This window comes from Haliaeetus leucocephalus, unplaced genomic scaffold (assembly GCF_000737465.1).
Source record: "Haliaeetus leucocephalus isolate CR32 unplaced genomic scaffold, Haliaeetus_leucocephalus-4.0 Scaffold339, whole genome shotgun sequence".
NCBI lineage: Eukaryota > Metazoa > Chordata > Aves > Accipitriformes > Accipitridae > Haliaeetus > Haliaeetus leucocephalus.
This window is the reverse complement of record NW_010972775.1, coordinates 14,076,625-14,100,290: the sequence shown is the minus strand read 5'-3', so window position 1 is coordinate 14,100,290 and position 23,666 is coordinate 14,076,625. Positions and strand designations below refer to the sequence as shown.

General features: G+C 39.5%; 2 protein-coding genes across 2 annotated transcripts in view; both read right to left on the bottom strand.

Moving 5' to 3' along the window:
• The window catches only part of STARD5 (StAR-related lipid transfer (START) domain containing 5), a 4,041-nt gene extending 3,795 nt beyond the window's left edge, over positions 1-246 (bottom strand). Inside the window, exon 1 of the mRNA XM_010572294.1 lies at positions 192-246. Coding sequence (XP_010570596.1) covers positions 192-246 — 55 coding nt within the window. The remainder of the gene's footprint in view (positions 1-191) is intronic.
• A 971-nt stretch (positions 247-1,217) lies between these two features.
• TMC3 (transmembrane channel-like 3) lies at positions 1,218-23,666 on the bottom strand. The gene is given in 24 exon segments (XM_010572292.1): positions 1,218-2,058; positions 2,793-3,090; positions 3,844-3,880; positions 3,882-3,910; positions 4,164-4,206; positions 4,404-4,482; positions 5,843-5,968; positions 6,485-6,595; positions 7,388-7,516; positions 7,747-7,814; positions 8,491-8,619; positions 10,227-10,490; positions 10,964-11,042; positions 11,198-11,307; positions 12,087-12,234; positions 12,407-12,450; positions 13,372-13,519; positions 15,540-15,682; positions 15,776-15,874; positions 16,854-16,960; positions 17,667-17,748; positions 20,720-20,795; positions 22,128-22,271; positions 23,557-23,666. Coding segments are annotated over 24 exon segments (3,444 nt in total).

Here is a 23,666-nt window from a genome sequence, read left to right as displayed (position 1 = left end):
CACGGTGAGCGGGGAGGGAGAGGGGGCGGCGGGGGCCGCGGGCGGCCGTGGCGAGGCTGGTAACAGCGGGCCTCCCCGCCCCGGCGGCCCCCGGGCAGCAGCCCGGGGGGAAGAGAGCCGCCAGGCCACGGGCGGCTGTGAGGAATCGCCTCGGCGGGGAGCCGAGGGCAGAGGCTTTGCTGTTCTCTCACCTAAAGATGGGGCCACCCCGCTCGCCCGCTTGCAGTCCGGCTGCGGTGCAGCCATGCCGGCTGACGGCCGGTCAGAGGCACCCCCGCAAGGCCTGGGGCTGCGGGGCGGCCGGCGGGGGGGAGGCGGGCGTCCGGGCTCCGTCCGGCCTTGGGCGGCACAGCGCGGCTTGGCGGAACCGGCTGGAAGGGGACGGCGCGGTGCTGGCTAAAGGCCAACGTCCTTTATGCTGCTGTAATCCAAATGACGTGAAAATAATAATAAAAAAGCAATCTTCGGCATCTAAAGAAGGTGTAAAACTGCAATGGTGTGCGAAAAACAGGATAGAATTAAATTGGGAATAATGAAGCAAGTTTTTTAAAGGCCACGGATAGAAAGTTTTCCACAGTGAAGCTTATCGGGCTGGGCCAAGGAGTCTTGCCAGAAAATTTCTAGTGGTTTCATCTCGAAGGCTGGGATGCGTTGCTATGATCAAGGAACTCCGTTGCCCATGCAGGTGCACTCTAAAGAAACTCACTATTCTCTGTAATTAACCTATTGCTGATTTGCTCGAGCTACATGATATTCAAACTAGGCACATCAAGATGTCATAAATTATACTGTAAATAGCAACTCTGTTTGTAAGGAAGCTGATTACCTGCTGAATTTATTCAGTGGAAACATCTTTAGCTGTGACTGTGTCAAAGAGAGCCTCATCTGACATATTTTTGTACTGGTTTAATTAAAGTGCCCCAAGTACATTGCTTTTGATTTACCAGTAGGTGGGGTTTTTGGTTTTTAACAGCCTGACAGTAAGTAATAAGCAAGAATAATTTTCTCTTCCAAATTTTGCAGTGTATCAGTTTTGATATTAAAGCAAGGTACAGTTAACAGCAAAACACAAGGCTAACTATGCTTTTCCCACCTTGAGTGGCTGCATACACTGTTGTTGCAAAGACTATGTCGTAGTTATTCTGATAGACCTCAAACAGCAAGTACAACAAATGCATGTACACCAGCTGAAAACACAAAAAGGTTGGGGTGCTTTGTCAGACATTTGAGCATACCAGTTCATTAGACTCAGACATATTTAGATCAACACTGTTTTTTGATTTCTTTTTGGTGAGTTTTGTCCCAGGTTTTGGATACTTTTCCTTGCTATGAATGACCTGGATATACTGGTCATTGCTGCTGTTCTGTGGATCACTGCTGGATTCAACGGAAATAGAATCGGATTCTGTTAGAGATTGCTCCAGCTTTTGCTTTGATTTTGATTTCACATGTGCCTCAGGATAGTTCAGGTGCACTTTCTTGTAAGCATATGGAGGCCTGTCCAGGTCTAGCTCAAAACCATCGTCCCAGGATTTGTAATGCACTCTGGCTAGATCCTTGCTCATAAGAATGTGGCCATCGGCACGTTCCCCAATGTAAAATCGTGGTGCTGGGCGAAGATCAGACAGTGAGCGAGGGCGATGGGATCTGGTAATGAATTCTCTCCCAAGTTCCTCGTCATCCTCCTCATCTTCACTGGGATGAGGGGAATACATCTGGTGTGGTGTTCGAACCACGTATCTTCTGACATTGCGTGGGTACAACTCGATAATGTCTCCCGATTCACCCTTTCTGAAGTGCCTTTGGAGTCGGGAGGTAGAACGGAGTGATTTTTTGCGGGACTCATTTTCATTAACAAGAAAATACCTGGTAGCATATGGTCTATGTCCCACAAAAACAGGAGCCCCTGCTCCAAGGGCATCCGGATTTACCTGCCGAATCCCTTTTCTGAAGAGAGGCTCAGAATGAACATCTTCAGTGCGCTTTTTGAAAGTCACTGGCGTGTAGGGCTTTGTTTTACAGAGCTCACTTGCACTCCCATGCACAACACTTGGGTACCTTTAGGAAGGAAAAAAAGTAAGGAAATATTGACATACACAGTTATCTATTAATGTAGTTAAAACGTATAAAAGATTCATTGCTCTGGAAAGTCAAAGACTAGATTGTAAGGGTGGAGATTACAGAATCTCCATTGATCCAAATATTTAGGACCAGTTTGAGAAACATACCCTAGAAATTAGGAGTTATATTTGTTCTTCCCTGGGAAAAGGCAGCAGACAATTGACCTCTCAAGTTACATTCCCGTTCTGTTTTCTTATTATTCTGAGAACTGTTTAAAAATGCTCTTTATCTGATCACTTGGAAAAAAACCAACAGGTAGCTTAAAGCATCAGTCTGCTGATGTCTGAAACTGGTTGTCCTACAAGGCATTCTGCATAGAGTTCCTTCACTCTTACTGTGATTGTCTTGTTCATGTAAACAGTATCCTGCATAAACTATTTCAGTTATATGCTTGAGGGAAAGCTTAGTGTTTACCGTTGCTTGAGGTGTGTGTAAACTCCATCAGCTGCATGATTTCAAAAATTTTATAAACCCATCTCAATTAAGGGAAAGTTAAGGAGGTGGTGTCACCAGCAATCTGAATTGTACCCATAATTGAATCTGCTTTTAAAAAATTCCTCTCATGTTTTACTGCTCCAGGTAGTCTGAATACACATCTATTTTGTAAATAAACGCAGGTATGTCATGGAGCTGCTAGAAGAAATGCCATTTCAAAACCAAAGCAGTCTTGCCTGTTTGTGATATTATCATTTCTTGGTTTCTGTACGCTTGATACTGAGGGAGCTGGCGTTAAAGAGGCTGAAGTCGTGGGAGTTGCATTGACAGGTCTTGCAACATCAGTTGAGGGCACAGTTTGGGGCACAGACTGGGAAATGGTTTGTATTCTGGTGCCTTTGCTCGCAGGAGATTCAAAGTTCAAGACACTGCCATTCTTTCGGGGAGTTGAGGACCGAACAGAAGACTCCTGGCTGATAATATCACTTTCTTGCTCTGGTCTCTTGTCATTCCCATCCAGATTTTGGATTCGGGCTAGAAAACAGAAATTATTACAGGAACCGTCCAGGTTTCTAAATTTAGAAGCTGCTGTGTAAATGCAGTGGCTCAAATTCACCCTTCAGTCAGGACATCCAATGCCAACAGAACCCCACTGTGTTCAGAAAAGAGCAACGGGTGTCACACTGGGAGACATGGTGATAAAGGGGTGGATCAGCATACTACAGTACACAGCAGATGTGGTGTTGGGGAACATAGCAAAAACACTAGACATTGCACTGTAGGATTCCAAAATGAACAACAAGCCAATGCCTCTTTTCAAGAGTCCTGTTTCAGTTCACAATGTACACCACTTCCAATATGAAGGTGGCCCCATTCAGCAAACTGGCTCCAGTGACTGTGCTGGTCCAACTAGGACGCATACCTTATTACCCTTAATAGTCAATCCTGATCACTATATTGCTATACATCAGGTATTTCACCATTTACATGTCCACTGGAGAGCTCCAAGGGGGTCACAGTAGCATTAAGATCTAGCCATAAGGCTACTGAATCCTGTCTTCCCTTTGGCTTGGCAAATTTTCACTTGTTCCTTTCACTGGGAGGTATTAGAAGGACGGCATCCTTTCTATGGTTTCTCATTGCTAAAATCTGAGAAGTGGAAGGTGCAGGCTCAAAATCCCTCAGGCACAGTAGACAATTAAGTCTGAAATCTTTTCATTGCTGATTAAATATTCAACCATCGCAGGTCAAAGAATAGGGACCATTCCCTTCCTCCTTTCTGCCTACTAGCCTCTAAATTTTATGCAAGGTCTGGCATGATTTGAATCATCAGAGATGCCTCCCAGGTTCTGCCCTGTTGGTGGTAAAAGCAGGAACATACCCAGTCCAAAGACCCCAGCAGAAATTAGGTATAAACTATACACCTTGTCTTTCAGTGCTGCCAAGATTAAGTCAAGCCGAGCTCAAAAACCATCTAAAAGGAAGACTCCACAGGAAATACAGTTTTTTTAAATGTAGTTGAACTTCCCTATGTGTATGAGAAATCAAAATGGCTTTGCATCCAAATGCTTTATTAATAGTGGCATTTCTAAAGCTCACCAACTTACCTACTGCCATCTGAACTACCTTTTTCTTATCTTCAGTTCTTTCCTAAAATACATTCAGAAGAATAAGAAGCAGTAAATTACTATGGATTAGAGAGTAAATACGCTGCTGTGCAAGGATGAAAAATACAGGATTGGTTTTAAACGGTGAAACACTGAAAGTGACTTCAGAGATTTAATTGGGCTAGTACTTTACTGAAGACCCACCAAATTGCATGTAAAAGTGCTTTGTGCTGTACTTACTGTTTGGATCTTCATTCTCAGTTGATTGTTGGTGAATTTTAATGATCTTGCAATACTTTGTAGGTAATAGATTAACATGCTAGAAGTGAAACAGGTGATTACGAGTCATTTCAAACATCCTTGACAGTTTTTTCTTTGAGGTTTTATAGGTCATCAAAATGATGTACAGGTTCAGTTGCTGCTTTGTAGCATTTCCTTTATAACTGATAATGGATCACAGCCTTCTTTCAAGCAAACATACGTAAAAGAAAGAAATGACACTGAAACCAGAATTAACAGCAGTGCTAATTGTGCTTGTGCTTTTTGCAGGTCTTTTCATTGTGCATGTAACCCTGGGTGCATTTCTAGTTTTTTTTGTTTACATTCCGGACACGCTCATAACGAAAATTTTGATAAATATTTTGTCTTTTTTTTTCTCAGTCCAAGGTTATGGAAGAGAGACACCAGAATTACAGCTGAGTTTGCACACTCATACCAATGTAATTTTGTTGACTGACTGGAATAAGACCTTGTTTACACTGGCACAGCTGAGATCAGATCTGGCTTGACATAATGGATTACACTGGCTTTCAGATGAAGTAAAGTCTTATAGCTAGGCTTCATACCACAAACATCTGCACATGTGCTTAGCCATCAGTTTGAAGCAGTCAATAGATCTACTTATATTTGTAAATATGTTCATATTTACATGGCTGGGACCTTTGAGGAAAAAGTTACAAATAGGAAGCATTGCTTTGGACTTTTTGATTTGCCTGAAAAGCCCACTGGTGGGACAAACTGCATTCATCTGTAGTTTACATGGAAAAAAAACAGTGCAAAGGTACATGCAAGACAAATGATACTTCATAGAAGTAAAGTGAATTTCAAACAGCTCAAAATAAATATTAATTCCCAGCTGTGAACAATTATTTAGAAACTAGAGTAAGAAAGGACTTCAACTGGAAAGTCTGCAGCAAATTATATTACATTAACACTTAAGAGCAGACCTTCATAATTGATTTATCTTGTCAAAAATCAGGATGACTGAGTAGCTTCTTTAAATGATAGACTGAGCCCTGTTCACAATCATAAACTGAATGAATGACCCTGAGGAAATGGAAAATTAATTTCTGAGGAGCTCTTGAGAGGAAAGAAGGATCTTAAAACTTCCTGGAATCAGCAGCGCTGCAAGCCTTGACACAATATAGTGAACTTGCTCTAACACAGTATCCCAGAACAAGAAATTCCTTTTGAAAACGTGATGACAGTCTGTTTAACATACTCTCATTCCTGTCTGATCCATATACCGTATATTCAATAAGGTGGGTTTTTTTCAGATATGCTTAATAAAATTACAATAATGCAGTGTTTGTTCCTCAGCATCAACATTTGGCTCTCCAGAGATAAGGCCAGTATTAATACAATCAATTTAACCTGCCTGTGAAAACCAAAGTACTTACAATAAAAGTAGTAGTGCAGGGAGGACAACCACAGGACTGCTGATGTAAGTAATCACTGTGTTGAACCATGTGGGAAAATCATTTTGAATCGTTTCAGAAACAATATCATATATTTTTTCTTGTCCACTACAAGAGGAAAAAAAAAAAAGGTAAAATTAAGTCATAAGAAATCCTAGGTACATCAATTTGTTAAGCAGTGTTGCACTGAATAAACAAGGACTTTCATCCAAAACTGCTTTGGAACAGTATAGTGAAAGGGAAAAAAAAAAGATAAAAGCAACTCATTCATTATTTGCTTTTTGACAATCTTTCCAAAGCACAAAAGCATTGGCCAGTCTTGGAGGGTGCTTGAGTTGAGACACAAGACGATGATGTGTGCCAGATTGCTCAGTGGCACATTGCAGTATGCAAACATAAAATAACAGAGCCATGTATATAAAGCAAAATGTCAAGCCTCACTCTGAACGTTGACATATTTGCCTAATTAAATCTTAACTGAAAAATATTGGCCGCAGAAAAACATTGTCCTGTCTATCAATTATTTTTTTTAATTGATAATTTGGGTATTATTGAACCTGATGAATTTATCATGAGCGGGTGAAATAAAATCTTTGCAATTTTCATTAGTCCGTTATAACTTACCTGAAGGGACCACAGCTTAAAGATGGCTTATATCGGGCAATAGCAAAAATTGTTGGTAACATGCATAAGAACAACATGAACAGCAACATGGCCAAATAGAAATTATTGGATCTGCAAGAAGGCATAACATGTTTCAGATTATACTAATCAGAGAGAAAAACAGAGGCAACATAAAAGGTGCAAGTCTCTGTCTACCTAACAAGTTCAAGATCTAAATTTCTGAAAGATCAAAATAATTCTGCTGTGATTAGAAAGCATGAACAGAGCCAGTTTAAACAGACTTAATTATCAAAATCTTATTTGCACTGCTTTCCAGATACCACTGCTGCAGCCAGGGAACTGTTTATAGCACCCTTCTGTAAAAACTGACCTTACTGCCCGGTTGTGTTGGCAGAGAAAAAGAACTGTGGCAGAAGCTGATTCATCTTCAAAACATGTTAGAAATAACTGCCTCTTAAGAATTAAAGATGCCCTAAATTATTTCCATTTTGAGTAAACGAGATATTCATCATGACAGAAGAAAAATGGGGAAATCTGTTGTGCAATGCAACAGACAAAAGCAGGTACTTCATAGCGTTCAAAGAAAGAAACATCAAGAAATAGAACTTGCAACAGTTAACACCTATAGGTTATTGTGCTCAATCAGATTTGTAGGGAAATAAAGCATTTATGTTAGGCCACATATTCCCTGACATATTTTTCAGTTCTTGCATATCTTTACAAACCCTCCAGTTTCTCAGTAACTATGTTTTTTTCACAGACCTTTGCTATCAGTATTACTGTCAAATTTGATTGTTAACTTTCAGAGCTAATATCTCCTGTCATTTTGTTCCTATACACAGAAGACATTTCCATTGTCTGCATTTGATTTATTCTTTATCTTTTGTTCTTATTTTGACTAACCGAGATGCTCTGAAAACCTGCTGATGTGGTACATTACACGTTAGCACAGCCCAGCTCCTCAGGTACATGAGTCCAATCAACTTGAGAACATTGAATGCTGGTAAGCAAGGTGAAAAGAAAGCTCCCATCCTGGAAGAATAATATCATGTCAGTGCTCAGTGTTGCCAGAAGCAAAAGAACACATGAAGAAAAAAAACAGGTAAAAACCAACTCACTATCAGCAGACAATCTCTTATTATAATAAAGGATAAAAGACTGCATTACCAGTATCCTACTTGAATAAGTTTAATTGGAAATCATTAGATTGCCTTAGTAATCAGCCAACAAAGGACAAGAAAAATCTCTTATGGACTACATACCAGATCATTCCTTGGTTGTAGACCAAATGCAATACATTCTCTGCAATTTTGAATTCTCCATATTCTGGCTACAAGAAACACAGTGTAGGATGAACACTTTGTCTTAATCTTTTTTTCAGATCATTTATTAGAAGCATTTGACTGAATCAGTTTGCAGACAGCACATAGCCTGAAACATCCAGATCAAATACCAGCTTTTGGCAGGCAGTGGGAACACAGTAAAACCTACTCTGCAGCAGGGGATTAAATAAACTAATTCTTCTCTAGTTCACTTCACTTCTTTAGTTAAGGACAAAGAACAGTCCTCAGCCTTTCATGCCAACAGCTTCTTCCTAACCGAATATTACTCCCTGTAATTTTCTTAAAGGGCTATATGCTTTTGATTATTGTTTCTTGGACCACTGTCTACATTATGGATAGATGTTACAGCAACAGAAAAGAGGATGTGGGGAGAAACTCCATGCCCTCTGTCTCATCTTTGACTCTGGGATTGCTCCATGATCTCATTTTGGGAAAGACAAAGATTGTTGCACCACAGCCATGGGAGTAGGCTTGAGAAAAACATCCAATCTCAGCATTTACCCTGTGCCCTCCAATTTAAACTCAGTTTGAGCTGTGCCTTTATAGATGTGTGCTACCAAGAAATTATTTATCTGTTGAAATGCTTTAAGGACATTCAGTACTAAGGGAAGGAGCCTACCCATCTTCAGCATCTTAGTTTGATAAAATAAAGACTATACTTACAAACTTGCTTTCTAGATCCCAGCACCAGCAATCACTTAAATATCGAACACACAGTCCACGGAAAAAATCAATTAACAGGATGCTTGCGACTGTGAAAATCATGTCGATAATTGAAAGCTTCAGCATCTCCTGAAATACATATTGTTCACACATACTGAGTAATTCTGGAAGCAAATGGACTGCATACGGCTCTTTTGCATTTGTGCTTGTATTTTGGTTCAAGCTTAGTATCCTGATAAAATATGATTTGCATATATAAATTATTTCCTTTTTCCTGTTTGACTTTTCCCTTACTTGTCTTTATTCTTGCAAAGAGAACAAATATAATCAAGCTTCCAGTGTGCCTTCTATTGCTTGCAGCAATAAAACTCTGGTCACGATGGCTTCAAGCTTTCTTTTTAATGACTGTTTTGAAAATTTATCTAGATAAACTTAAATGGGTTGGTTTTTCTATTGTATCCAATCCTTTATTATACTAATTGTTGTAATACATACTTGCTAAGTGCTTCACAATCAGAAATGCTTATTATTCATACGAAACCAAACCCCAGTGGCAGTTGGATCATCAAGCCATAAAAGAAACTTGTTTAGTGCTTACAAATGGATGGGGTTATCCTATATTTAACTGAGCTTTAAAAATGTACAATTAATAGAAAAGATTCAATTCTAAACATTTCTAGCCCATTCTGGGAAAAAGACCCATCAAAAAACCCCATGAACACTGAGTCTAAAAATTTCCTGATGACTGTGCAATAGGGAGAGGGGCATACAAGAATGGAAGTCAGGCTAATAAACCTAGGAGGGGTCTTTTGCTCCAGATGATCAGACAAGACCTTTCATATTGCTCACTCTGGAACAAGGAGCTCAGCAAGTCTGGAGCACGCTAGCATCATTCTCAATCTAGCGGCCTAGACAAAAAGTGCAACACTGACAGAGACCAAAGCAAGTTGGGATCAAATGGCATCTTTTGAATTTTGCGTGGTTAAAATTTCTCTCTGTGTGTGTTAATGCCACTGCTAGTCACTCAAAGTAAAGACCACAAATGATGTATGCTTCACACGTAGGGAAACAAAAAGTGTCATGTTAAGTCTGCAGATTTTCTGCAGCCTAGCTGTTGGAACATGCAGACATGGTGCTGCCACCCAAGTGGCTTTGTTCTTACGAGCTGACAGTATTTTGAAACCTTTTGTTGTTGTCCTCTTTCTCTCTGAAGAAGTGAATACTTGATTCTCTAGTGATATACTGAGGTAGAATGAATAGAGACTTCAGAGATATTACATAGATGACCATGCACACAATCCCATGCTTGGCTCAGGTCTGCATCCCCATCTATCCAGGCAGCAGTCTGAATCTGCACAGGGTGCATGTTACTGCTTATATATTTTTATAGTCTTGTTTCTCTGTATGAGTTTAATAGGATGTATCCTATTAAAACAGGATCTGTATCACACATCTGTAGAGATCTGCCTGTGCAGAGCTGAAGACAGAGACCGAAGCCTGGCAAAAGAACATTTGTACAACACTGAACACATTGTAGATGCTGAACAAAAAACAAAGCTTGTATCTGTGGCCATATCACTTTGTGTAGTCTTTACTTTTCCTACACAATCCTTAGCTAAATTCTGGAATTTATACAAAGAAAAGCTCTAAAATTGAATACAGCACAATATTATTTTAATTTTTTGTCAAATAAACTTAAGAACAATTATAAGAACAACATAAGAACAATTACATACTTGACCAACATATGTCTCCCAGCACTGATCCTGTGGGTTCCGGCCGTTAAAGGGAGCTGTTTTGTTAACCAGTGAGTCAGAGACTGTCAAGCCTTGAGTGCGACTCCCTTCCAATGTGACAATGCTGTTTCTCTTAATTTGTACATTAGGAATAGTTGTAGATAAATTGTCTTCTTTAGAAAGAGTTTTGGTTGCTAAGGCAGCGGTAGAATTACTTGCATTGGTATTAACATCAGAGTCCTGAAATAATAAATGTCCCGAAAGCTACTTTTTCAACTGTACATACATGCAGATGTTTGTGCCTTCTGCAGTCTACAAATATAGAGATATATCTTCATGTATTTTCCAGCAGCAGTTAGGTGACTTAAGTAGGTGTCAATGTACAGAGTCAGATGGAATTAGTAAGGACAGTAATGAAAGCTGATTTTAGGTAGCTGGAAATATTTGCCCTAAAGTGTTGGTTTGTTGGGGTTTTTTTTAATAGTTTAGCAATGCACAGAAATCTATTCATCGTATTGCATCAGCAGTCAAATAGATCCAGTTACCCTAAAAAACTACACACAGTTGTAAATGAACATTACAAACTAAACTTAACTTTACAATCCTATCAAACTGTAATGTGTTTTAATCAATTTCGAACAAATTTTCATCTGACTTCATATATGATCACAATAAATGGAATCCTATCTATAAAGTCTACTAGCTTTACACATCAGAAAACATCAAGTTAAACTTACAGTGACACTCATACTGTCCACTTTATCCAGGAGAGCAATGATTAAACTGTAGAGGTTTCCGAGGTATAGAACAAGAACCCTGAAAACAAGAAGAATAAGGTACAGGTAATCGGCATTGTTATCCCATCAGCTTCTCATACATTCTCTGGTTTGGCTGGACTAAAACACATGACCAGAACACATCTCTTCCTCCCTTTCTTCCCACATATTTTCTACACTGCATAATGCCCATACCTGGCAAGCTGGAAGCGAAGAGTGGTCCTTGGGTGATACATCTCCAGAGCTGCCACAAGTTCAAAAGCAGAGGGTGCGATCATTGTAATCAGTGACACAACTACGCTTACCTACAGAACAGAAAGACACAGCATTTGTGTGGCTTTTCACATAGACCTTCTGTGGTACCTTGAGTGCTGATTGAAATACTGCTGATGCACATGCTTTGGTGATTGCTTTTCTTGGAGGAGATGCTTTAAAAAGTTATTATTGACATTAGTAATAACAGTAGTTATAATCCAAAAGTACAGATCTGGAAGACCACTCGGGAATCTTTAGTCTGGACATTGTAGCTTTAAAGTTACTACTGTATTAATTAAAATAAAAACTTAACATGTGGGAAATATGAAGCCAGCATCTTCCCCTGAAATGGATGAGTAGCTTCTCTGTACCTATTCACTTCCTACCTTCAGTATCCGCTCATTCCTGTGAATGGAAATATTCACAGAACATTCAGTATCCCCCAGCTGAAATCAATAGCTATTGTCACAGCTGATTCCTTTCTAGTCCATTGGCCCAGTGTTCACTCAGCTCAGTCATGGATGCAAAAGTATATTTGTAAGTGACAGGAGAGTTTATGCTTTGTCCTCACAAAATAGGGACCAGCTAGAACTGCAGTCTGTGAAATGAGGACCTGCAGCATCCCCCTGCCCGCTTCAGCTCTGCTAACACCATGTTGTAGAGCAGAGGGAGCAAATGTGCGAAGACAGGTCCAGGTAACCACCACTCTGCCCTCTCATTCCTCCTGGCTAATCTCTTGTAATTTACACCTCAGTGCACACCGTTGCTACAGAGAGTCCTGAGACAATAATCCTGCTTCTAGCACAGAGGTGGCATAAAGACAGTGTACCTCATTTTTTTCCCAAAGAGTCAATTCCTTTTTGGTGCGCTCTAACCTTTGGGATCGATCCACGACAAAGTATATGATGTAAATACTTCCAGCAAGCGAGAGAAGCACAAGGATGTTTGCAATAATTCTTAAGCTTATAGTCACTGCCCTGGAGAAGAAAAAAGAAGAAAAAAAAAAAGACACAGCCAATACAGTAGTTTGTCGTACGACACCAGGGGTCTTTTCTAACATGGTTTTTAGAAATATGAGACAAGCAGATTAGCACTGCTATCTGCATTGAAACAATGCTTTGAAAAGTGTATCTGATCTTATATACATACAAGTTTTTGCTTTTCTTCTTTTCCTGCTCTTCCAATATAGCTTCCTTGAAAGAAACACAGCATTATCATTTTAATAGTGTTCAGCAAAAATAATAATAATGCACATATCTTTCACAGAAGGTATCAAGTGTACTAATAAAGAACTTCACATCCTGGAAGTGCAAATAGATAAATACCTCTCTGCCATGCATAGACTTTTAGGAGTGATAAGTGAGCTTAAATAGTGAAGGAGATTTCTGAGAAACAAATGCACGGTAATCAAATACTTGTTCACTTTCAGTCATGCATGTTTAATGGGATACAACCAGAGGTTCATACTACCAGATCTTTTTGCAGGATGTGCCTATAGAACCTATGTGTCAGTAATATAATACAGAACTGTCAAAAGTTATCTTCATAATAACTAAATATCATAGCTTATTAATTTATCCTTGTTACAATTTGAAGTAATTTTATTCAATAACTTAATCAGAATACACCAAATTAGGGAAAGAAATTACTTTTGATGAAAATCACATCTGTTCTTAAATTCTAAATGGAAAACTTCTGTATTTAAAGCAATTTTCTAATATTGAGAGCGCTGTAGGATGTCCCTGGACCATTTGTTATGGAGAGTTGAAATAAATGAGTGTTTTCACATTGTTAACATGAATTTGATTCTATTACTCAATGATGCATCACAAGCAAATTTGTTTCTAGTTATCTAACTTCTTGTTACATATACAGTGGCATTAAATAAAACTCTTCTGAAGAAGAACACAATAGCCTTGCTGGGACAGAATGACAGTATCAGCAAGTATGATGTGACTGCAATACCACACAGAGATATGATACCAGCCCTCCCCTAGGCAAACAGATCTGTAAATGAATACCAAAAACCAATAGGAAATGCAAGGGAATGAGAAGAAAGACTTACAGAATAACAAACAAATCAACTCCAAATAATTTGAAGGTCAGTTGCTCACCCTAATGCTATTAACAATGGCAGCAGCTTTGCTCTCTGCAGCCTCGGGGTTTCCTATTAAATAGTCCCAAGCACAGAACAGTCTCCAACAGAAAGTGTAATTTTCATCAGAGGCACTTGCTAAACTCATTCTTGAGTTCTTTGCCATTCTGTAAAAAAGTAACAAATATTCAACTGTTGTTAATGTGTGAAGATGAATATGAAGGAAATCACTGGTTTGCTTCATAGTTTTCAGATGTCTATGCCTTTAGAACTACCAAAAGTTTGCAGCAGTTAGTGTCATTGTTGGCAGCTTTCTGAAGAAAATAAAACAGGGTGAGGTTCAGAGCATGAACTTCACTTTTGTTCTAGTGCAGAAGTGACTCACTGTGGAAGGGCATTTTAATATTTACATTCTTTATAGCTGACGAATACAGCAAATAAATCTCACTAGAGCTGTGGACTTACACGTATTTCAGTTTTACAATCTCCAGGTAGGATCCAGCTGGAAGATACCATCACTAAGATCACTATTACTGTGATTACAAGATAGTTTGGCAAAACTAGTGATCATGCACAAGATCTGTTTGTTTTCTGTATGTTTTCACCCTCAAAATATATGTTATTGTCAAATAGAAACCCAGTGCTGTTTTACAGACCTTGGAAAAAGAAAGAAAACCCCACCTACTCATCTCAGATAGGCAAGATGGCAGAATATTGCAAGTGTAAGAAATGAAATGAAGACTAATAGCTTATGAAAGAAAGAGTATCCAAAAAGACAATGTTAAAAGGGGAACTGTAAGCAACTAAGCAAAGAGTCAGTGAGCTAAATCAGAAGGAGAAGAGCTAATCATATCCAGAAACTGCAGATGCGTAGATCAGTGTCAAACATGTCAGTGACCCTTGGCACAAACCAGCAGGTAGAATAAAAATAAATGAAAAGGGAAGGTTCGGCTTCAAAACAGAGTCATTATAGGCAGCGGTAAAAATGTCTCTGGACTGCACTGTGCTGGATAAATAGGTATCCAGAGGGGAAGGGAAAGCAAATCAGGAGAGGACAGAGTGACCTTCTCCCTCTCCAAGCATTGCATTCCTGGATTTATGGTCAGCACTAGCAGTCTTGCTCTCTCTGCTGAGTAACTCCTACTCCTGGCCCTTGAACAGCAAAGAAATTAAGCTTACATTCAAATGGGATGCCACATACTGGCTGAACCAATGCAAATGATATTACATCTAGGCTGGTATTTTAATATCTGTATTTTGATAGACGGGAATAATAATGCTGAAAGCATTACACTTAAAATATAAATTTTTGTCATAGCAATATTTATACCAGAAAAGCGAAAAACAGAAAGGACTTCCATGAGTGTCGGACCTTACACTATGCAAACACAACGCACACAGATCATTTTCTCTGCTGCCCTCCTTTTATAGACTGGGAAACTGAAGAAAGAGCGAAGATAAATGATAGCAAGATAAAGAGCAAGCTAGAATTAAGCTCAGTCTGCCTCCCTGATATTAGCAGACTTGAACAGATTAATAGAACTATTGTCATGGTTTAACCCCAGCCAGCGATTAAGCACAACGCAGCTGCTTGCTCACTCCCCCCCACCCAGTGTGATGGGGAAGAGAATTGGGAAAAAAAGCAAAACTCGTGGGTTGAGATAAAGATAGTTTAATAGGACAGAAAGAAAGAAAATCATAATAATATGACAATAATAAAAGAATTGGAATATACAAAACAAGTGATGCACAATGCAGTTGCTCACCACTCACCGACTGATGCCCAGTTAGTTCCTGAGGAGCGATCCACCCCCCAGGCCAACTCCCCCCAGTTTATGTACTGGTCATGACATCACATGTTATGGAATACCCCTTTGGCCAGTTTGGGTCAGCTGTCCTGGCTGTGTCCCCTCCCAATTCCTTGGCTGAGCATGAGAAGCTGAAAAATCCTTGACTTAGTATAAACACTGCTTAGCAACAACTGCAAACATCAGTGTGTTATCAACATTCTTCTCAGACTAAATCTAAAACATAACACTATACCACCTACTAGAAAGAAAATTTACTCTACCGGAGCCGAAACCAGGACAACTATGCAGAATAAATACAGAGGAAATGCGATAAATACGCCATTAATGACTGCCTGAACACACAAGCTTATGAACAGCAATAAATGGGAAGTCTTACTTTTTTAAGAGAATGATGAAGCTGTAAGCAAACACTGCCATTCCAACAAGGAAGTAGGCAAGAGGCAGCCGATATCCAGCTTTCCCAATCTTCCTGTCATGACCGTAGTAGCCATAAAACAAAACAGAGTACTGGAGGTAGCCCTGCAAAGACCAGAGCCCGTAAGTAAGAGCAGTAACGAATGATTACAACAGAACAGCGATAGGGAAAACAATAAAGAGTGGTTTTAGTCTTGCCCCTAGTGACCAGATGGTGTCCAGGTCTTGAGCAGATGCAATTTGCTCCTTGGGAATGGTCTTGCTGACTGTGCTGCCGAACGGTGCTCCGGCCAATAGCTGGGAAAGAGAGAAAAGGTCTCAGAAGCTGTGTGAGCCCATCTGACCTGGGGCTGCACAGCAGAACCCACCAAGAGCTGCCCACACGGATGATACTATCAGGATAGCAAGCATTGGATCATTCCTCGTCCTAAACTAGAAACTCCATGAGAAATCCTGCATTCATTTTCCACTAAACATCTTCAAAATGGCTGAGAAATGAAAAGAGAGATCAACTGAAACCATTAACAAAATAGCTTTAAAAGTTATGTTTGTTTTCATTTAAGAATTTTTAAATTACATATGGCAGTGTTTGATCTCAAAATGGTATTTCAAGACTAAATCTACTTTTCCTTAAAAAAGTAAAAAATGAAAGTGAATACCTTTTTTATTTCATGGTTTACTTTTTTGTTTCCTTGAGGTGTATTTACTTTTTCTTTTTTAGTTTAGCCAATGAGAAGAAAAAATCAGATATTCCCATGTTTTCTGATAATGTTATTAAAGCACAGGTTAGATGAGGCAAAATAATATTTATGAATAATTTAACAAAGTTAACAAAAAGCCTTTCTTGCATGCAAGAACTAAACATAGTTGTGGCTGTTCAGAACTTCTAGAAAATACTTTCTAATGGACAATAATCCAGAGTCTGGAGAGGGATGTTATGTTTTTCTGCCTGTAAACGACACTAACAGGACTTGAGCGTACTCAACACCAACTACAGCTTTTAGGATTTGGTTCTCCATTTTAGTAATCGGATACAAACATATTCTATAAAAGCATTAGTACCACGTTGACAAAATATCATCTCTAACACTAATAGCAAAAATCTCTTATCCTTTGGCAGTAAAAAACCTCTTAATAGGGGAATTTATTTCAAATAATTCATTTTAAATTGTGCATTTCAAATTGATGTATGCCTTTAAGTATGGCATTTGTTTAATTCAGAAAGGAAAGTGCAACAGTAAGCGTTTTTCTGTAAATATTAACAACATGTTCTTACCTCTGGTAAGACTACAAATGCTCCTGTCATTATGGTAAGTACAATATTGATTCCAAATAGCCATCTCAGGAAGATGAAGTAAGAGGCAACTCCGGACCCAAAATGACCTTAAACCACAGAAAATAGTTATCTGAGCTACACAGTCTATAAAAGCTCAAATCATTTATTCATGAAGTATTATTTGAATAATAAAAGAAAAGCCTTTCTTATTCATGCAGGGTATAGAGCAAAATAGAGAAAATGTTAACATGTCATTGAGAAAGATGTAATTCCAATACAAACTCCGTTGGGGAAGTCTCATGATTACCAGCAGCGTTTACTCCAGAAGCTGCTAAGCTGGGTGGCATCACACATCCCTTTTCCTTTACCACTGAAGCACAGAGGTATGACCTGACTGCTGATGTAATGTTAAGGGCTGCTTTAATTCAATTCAAAGACTCAAGGGCTGGTGACACAGGTTACAACCAAGCTTAACCCTGGGCAGATCTGGGGATGTTGGCCTGAGGCTGCTGCCCTATGGACTGTGATAAACTATAACCAAATCCTGCTGCGTTTTCAGAACCACAATGGGACAAATTTGACTTTTTAAAAGTTACCCCCCACTAAGACCATAAATCAGAACTGCACAGTGTCTAAGGCACCAGGAAAAGAAGAAAAAGCAAAATTTTAAATGATAATGCCACTGCTGAAAGTTTGGATTTAAGTCTCTCCCAAATATTATTTATTTAATTCAGTAAATTAAAAAATAAACCCTGAGACTCAGCATTTTAGCAAGTGCTTTACTGTTCAATACCATTAAATCTTTATACTTACTCTCAATTTTCTTTATTCTCATTTCCCAAGGAATAAAGATTACCACAAAATTATAGGCAAGTCGAATAAACTTCCTCCATAGCTGAGAAAAAAGCAGAGAAATGAGAAATATGACACTTCCGCATGTAAAAAAATAAAAATAGAAATGCAGAGTATTTTGCTCATGTTTCTTTCATCTTGTGATACAAGAAATATTACAAACATTAATTATTAAGATCTTAGAGCATGTCTGTGGGTAAGGTGGGTAAAGCAAACCACAGTGGGTTTTAGAAACACACAAAACGTGGGGGGCACTGGAGTCCTTGACTCTGCTTACCAGCCAAAAGGCAACAAAGATGAGACAGAGCGCCCTTTATACACCTCTGAGGGTACAGTCAGGAGCCACCAATCTACATCTTTTACACAGAAAGACCTTGAAGACGCAACAGAAGGAAGCCAACGGGCACCGTTCCTGGTCGCCTTTTCCATGGTTGGGGGTTGCGGAGGGGAGGAACTGCAGCGAAGGGCCAGGCAGCAGCTCCGGGCAGCAGAAGTCATCCAAGTTGGGTACTGCTGGGACGCCTAGCCTCTGTGTAATTTATGAGGGAATCCCGCTGCACTACACGTAATAAATTTGATTTCAAGGACAAACAAATGAACAGACAACTAACTTCAAATTTAAGAGAAGCATAATGCCTTAGAAGAAATTTTCTTAGAGGAAAAATAAGCTTTTGTAGTCATCAGCAGCAAATTCAACTACTATATTCTCAGATCTGTGTGTTACAGCTGACACCTGGAGAAAACCTGTGGTTATATTTTGTAGGGTCTTTATTCAACCTCCATTTTTTACCTGGCCAGAGGAAAGCATCTTGCTGCACACAGTGGGGTGTGCATATGCATGTGGAAGAAGAAAAAAAATCTGCATGTGCAAAACTGAGTGCAGTTTTTATTTTGTTGAATTAGAGCTATAACTTTACAGTATTGACAGAAAAATAATATTTGTATATCATGCATTATAAAGTATTTCTAGTACAACTAGATATTAAAAAAGCCCTATATTTTAGGCAGTACCAGTGCCAATATTGTATCATGTAATCTAATCTTCCAAAACCGAAGAGGAGTAAATAACATTTTAATTACTGAATATATCATCAATGTCTTTGGCCAAAGTTAATTAATTTTTATGGTGGTATTGGTATTTTATTGCATGAATGGGAAGTATTTTAATTAAACTAAGAAATTGTAGATGCTGGGAATCGGATGGGAATTGCTGGGACTGCTACTTTCATTTCAAAACAGGGTTCACAAGGCTGAGAAAGGAAGCAAGCAGCTTGTGCCAGTTGTTCTGCAGATTTATAAAGTATACAAAAGTGTCCACGTGGGAGCAGTATTTGTTAAAATTCTAATTAGACAGCTATTGCTGCTTTTCCTGCCTACTGTATACCTGAACAGATAATTTATACTCTTAGAATCCAGGGTATGGGCATCTGGCATTAATTACAAATGTAAAAAATACAATGCAAATCTAAAATAATTGAACCGAAAAGGAAAAATGCTTTCAGTGTCAAAACAGTAAAAGGTATTTTAACTTCAATTTTCATAAATAATAGCATGAACGGATTGCCCAGTTATGAACAGTGGGCATTTTGCCAATTTTAAAAACTTATTTAAAAAAGTATACACTTACAGCTGCATTTTGTTCTTAGCACATTTCAACCATTGGGTTCTTCATTTTGATGATGTAGTGCTTGTTTTGCTGTGCTACAATTTTTGTCTCCTTGGTTGCCATGCTATTTTCTGAGAAAATATGTGAAAATGAAGCCCTTCCAATTAAAAAAAAATGCAGCTCATTCTGTTGCATTTGCTGAATTTAGCCCTGATGTAAAGGCTATATTCCCTAATTTGTGGTAGGAAAAAAGACGATGGTTTCCCTACACATAATGAGTGGTGTAATTGGCTGCTGAATTATATCCCTGTGAATATCTTCAAGCAAATACACACGATAAAGGCAATTAGATTAGATACAAACTTTTATTCGTTGTGAACTCTAAGATGAAAGCCTCCCTCTTTTTTATAGGAAGGGGAATATGAACAAATAATGAACCCAATCTCTGATTTACTGACACATATTGCAGACCCTTAGCACTTCTCTTTCTAGGCAACATCCTAGTTCCACTCAAGTCAAAGGCAAAACCCAGTATTTATTTTAACAGCATTTGTTACTTCCACTGCATTTGCCACACACACAAAGCAGAACAAGGAAAAATGACTCTTTCCTACCTCGGAAAGCAGTACTTTTAACCTTTGCTGTAGGCCAACATAACAGAAGAAGAGATATGCGTATGCAGCCTTTAATTTGTTCACATAAATAAAATGCATAGTGTTCTATTTTAGTGTTACAACCCTGCCTCATTAAAACTCTACTCATTATGATGACAAAAATATTCTTGACTGCTTAGATGACTGAAGATCTCTTCTCTGTTGTTTGCATATTAGTGACAATTTTGTATATGTTATTATTTTCCAGAAATTAGGGCCAGGGTCTATTTTCAGTGGTGTAAGTAGATTTGCTAAGATTAGATTCAAATTCTTTGAGTATTATGCAAGCAAAACCTTTCTTTAACAATGTATTTACCATAAGCTATTGTAGGATTGTATTCCAAACTAAAAGCTAGACGCATTTTTCATGCTAAACTATTGAACTGTGGCCCCAGAGTCTGGTGAAATAGCTCTTCAGAGAATACTGGCATCGTGTTGTTGGTATCCCATTCCCATCATCCCCTGTAGCAGGCAACAATATTTGTAGACTGTTTGAGAAGGAAGCTTATACTGCTTTAATAGAAGGACATCCATGCCTCAACACATCAAATTAGTCTGCAAAATTGTAATAACTAAATTCACAATAAAAAAGAAAAAAAAAAAAAAGCAAGCAGCTCTTAACTGCTTTTACCTCCCTCTACAGAGTTCCTGAGTTGGAGATCAGGACTGCATAGCAAACACGCTCTTCTGTGAATGAAAACTGCAGAAGACTATTGGTATAGAAAAAGCTGTAATTTAAGAAAAAGCAGCCCTACCTCTGCACCAGCAGCTTGGTAACCTCTTGTTCTAGTGAGCCTCCCTTCATACTTCAGCACAATCTCCTTCGCCTGTCTGCACAAGAAGGTGGAAGTTCATTCTACATTGATCCCGTTACTCGGAACCCCTTATTCTACACAAGCAGCAACTAGCAAGGTTGTCAAATGCTCTGAAATACAATTGTGGACTGTCTCACCATAAAATCCTTATCTGGGCAAAGCTGCCTCTTTTCCTATTGAGGTTTTTACTGACACTTTAAAACCACGGAGAATTTTGCCTGAGAAAACTCAGCATTCAAAACTTTGACTGCAGGGAGAGTTTTCTAGTCCACTAATTTTTTTCTCTGTCCTTTTGATTCAAAGTCTTTCTTTTAAAATGGCGCAACCCAAATGAGTAAGATAGAAAGATCCACGTTACAGTCTGGTTAATCTCATGTGGATACTAACACCTCTTCTGCAAATATGGCGTAGTGCTCCTGTAATAGGCAAAGAAGTGCATATTCATCTGGTCATGTGCAGTCTTTGACCTCAGCAGAAGGTGGATGGGGACCACCAAAATCTCATCAACAGGAACAGGAAGGCAGCAAGTCACAAACTCTGCCTAAGAGAGAAAAATCTCTCTTTGCTTCCAAGATTACACACGGGCTCTACTACTGGTAGGGATTCCTCGTGACTAAAATGCCATCCTAGCATCATACAGGGTTTTAAGAGAAAGTTGCCAGGTAAAAAGGTAAAATAAAGGAAGCCCCAAACAGATCATGCTGTGAAAGACCTGACACAATTTAGAGAGGTGGCCCAAAGGGTTAGGCACCCACTCTTTCATTGTAAATTTGGAATTCTTAATATAATAATTGCAGTCTTGAGATGTGAAATGCTATTACTACACTGAACGTACCTTTTAAACCTACAAGCATCCAGTATTTACTGCCATTTACAATATATTACCCAAAGATTATGACCAGCTTCTGTTCTCATACCATGCAATCGTCACATACAATTACCTTGAAAATGGCAAACTGTTTTTCCTTTTTGGGACAGAGTGAAACAACTTAGCTTAAAAATGCATTACTGAGCATTACCAAGAGCCTTTCCTTAGATGACTAGACAGCTGACACTGTTTTAACAGTTAATATCCAAAGTGTGATTTCTTGCTCTCTTCTGTACAGTGACTGTCTAAAAGAAGCCACAGGCATGCACAGGAGACAACTTCACCTACAGACTTTCCACCCCGAGGCTGCTGCCTTCAGCCGGCTCTCCGATCTCATCAGAGCATCCTCATGGCATGCTTTCTTAGCAGCTCTTAATCATTTCTGTACGTAATCCCTTCCAGCTTACACTGAGAAACTTCTGAGGCTGGAAGCACTGTCACAGTCAGTAAGCCCGAAAGCTTTCATGCAAACACTCTTACCTGAGCGCCCTCAGCTTCTGCCTCATAGGCCACGGCCGGCAGCGGATGTTGGACATAATCTCCTTCTGGTACTGGATGTTCTGAAAGATCTGCTCTGGGTCATGGCTCTCAGCCTTTTCTTCACCGATGTCGTCGTCCGAGTTGCTGGCAGCCCAGCACACACCCCACAAGAGGAAAAACAAGACAAATTATTCCCATTCCAATCCCCAGCAAACTGTTGATTTGTACAGCATCCGACCTATTAGAGCAACGTAACAGCAGTGAATTAGGGAACTAGCGTGACCTTATTATTTTTAAAGTTGATGAATAATTAGGGTGATTTCCCCATCTCCAGGATGTGCCTCTTTTCCTCCCCACCGCTTGCTGCTCAGTCATAAATTATCCCTGCCCCCCACCACGAATCCCAGTCTGTCCTCTCCGAGCATTTCCAGCCATACAGCTTGTACATCATACTAGCAAGACACTGTATATTTTTCAAGAACAAAGTGCTGTCTGAACATTTCCAGCAAGAGCACTTAACATTCATTTACTCACCACGTGGTGTTGGCCTTTTATTTTGATTGTCATAATGATAAAATATTTTCTTGTTAGAATGGGGAGAGCAGATGCTTAGATCGAGGTCGCCCTTTGTTCCCTGCTGAGGGGAACGGGAGCGTGGGACCCTGCACACCAAGAATTACTCGTCTATGTGTAAAAAGATTCATGTGCTTTAATGCAGATTTCTGTGGATGATTATTAAATCATCTTTTCTGATGCTGTCACCACGTTTGCTAAGCTACAGCTCTTGCAATTACCCCTTTGAAACAGAGTTGTATATGAAACAGCAAGAATATTCAGTCTTGCAGAGACTTAGGTCTAAAAACCCGTGGTGAACCGTTTCCCCCGAATAAAATGAAGAGATCTGAAGTACTGCAACAACCACCAGCTAGGAAGTTTTCTAATTGTATTGCTATGTACTTGTTGGGAAAGTTCCCCACAGTTTTGCTGAAATAGCAACACCTTTTAATCACTTAGAAATAAATGGTAACGTAAACCATGCCTTGTAAGAACATTCAAAGGATGTACTTCATCGGACCACTGATCCATCGGTCCACACTCCGTCCCCTCGCTCACAGGGGACATTCAAGGGAAACGTATAATTACACAGGGGAAGTATAGAGCGATTTCTTACCCTGCCCTACACTGAACTCGTGGGAGTGACACAGTTTTACGTACAGTGTTTATGTTGCAGTATGAAACGTGACTTTTGTGAAAAGAAAAACGCAAAGAGGTTGGAAGTACGTCTAAGCATAGAGAGAAGGGTGGTTTTCCTCACACTCCTTTCCACGTTAGCCTGTTACTCTGTCTAAACGGACGCGAGAAGCCAAGGTTCCCGCGCCCGCGCTAGGGAAGGCAGATCTGCACTTGAGGGGAGAGGAGGGTCTCCTACCTGTGGGGCGGCTCCTGGTAGGTGTAGATGCCCGCGTGCCGCTTCACCGTCCGGTACTTCTTGCAGGACTTGCCAGTTTTTCCCGCCGCGGAGCCCGTCGCCGCTGCCAT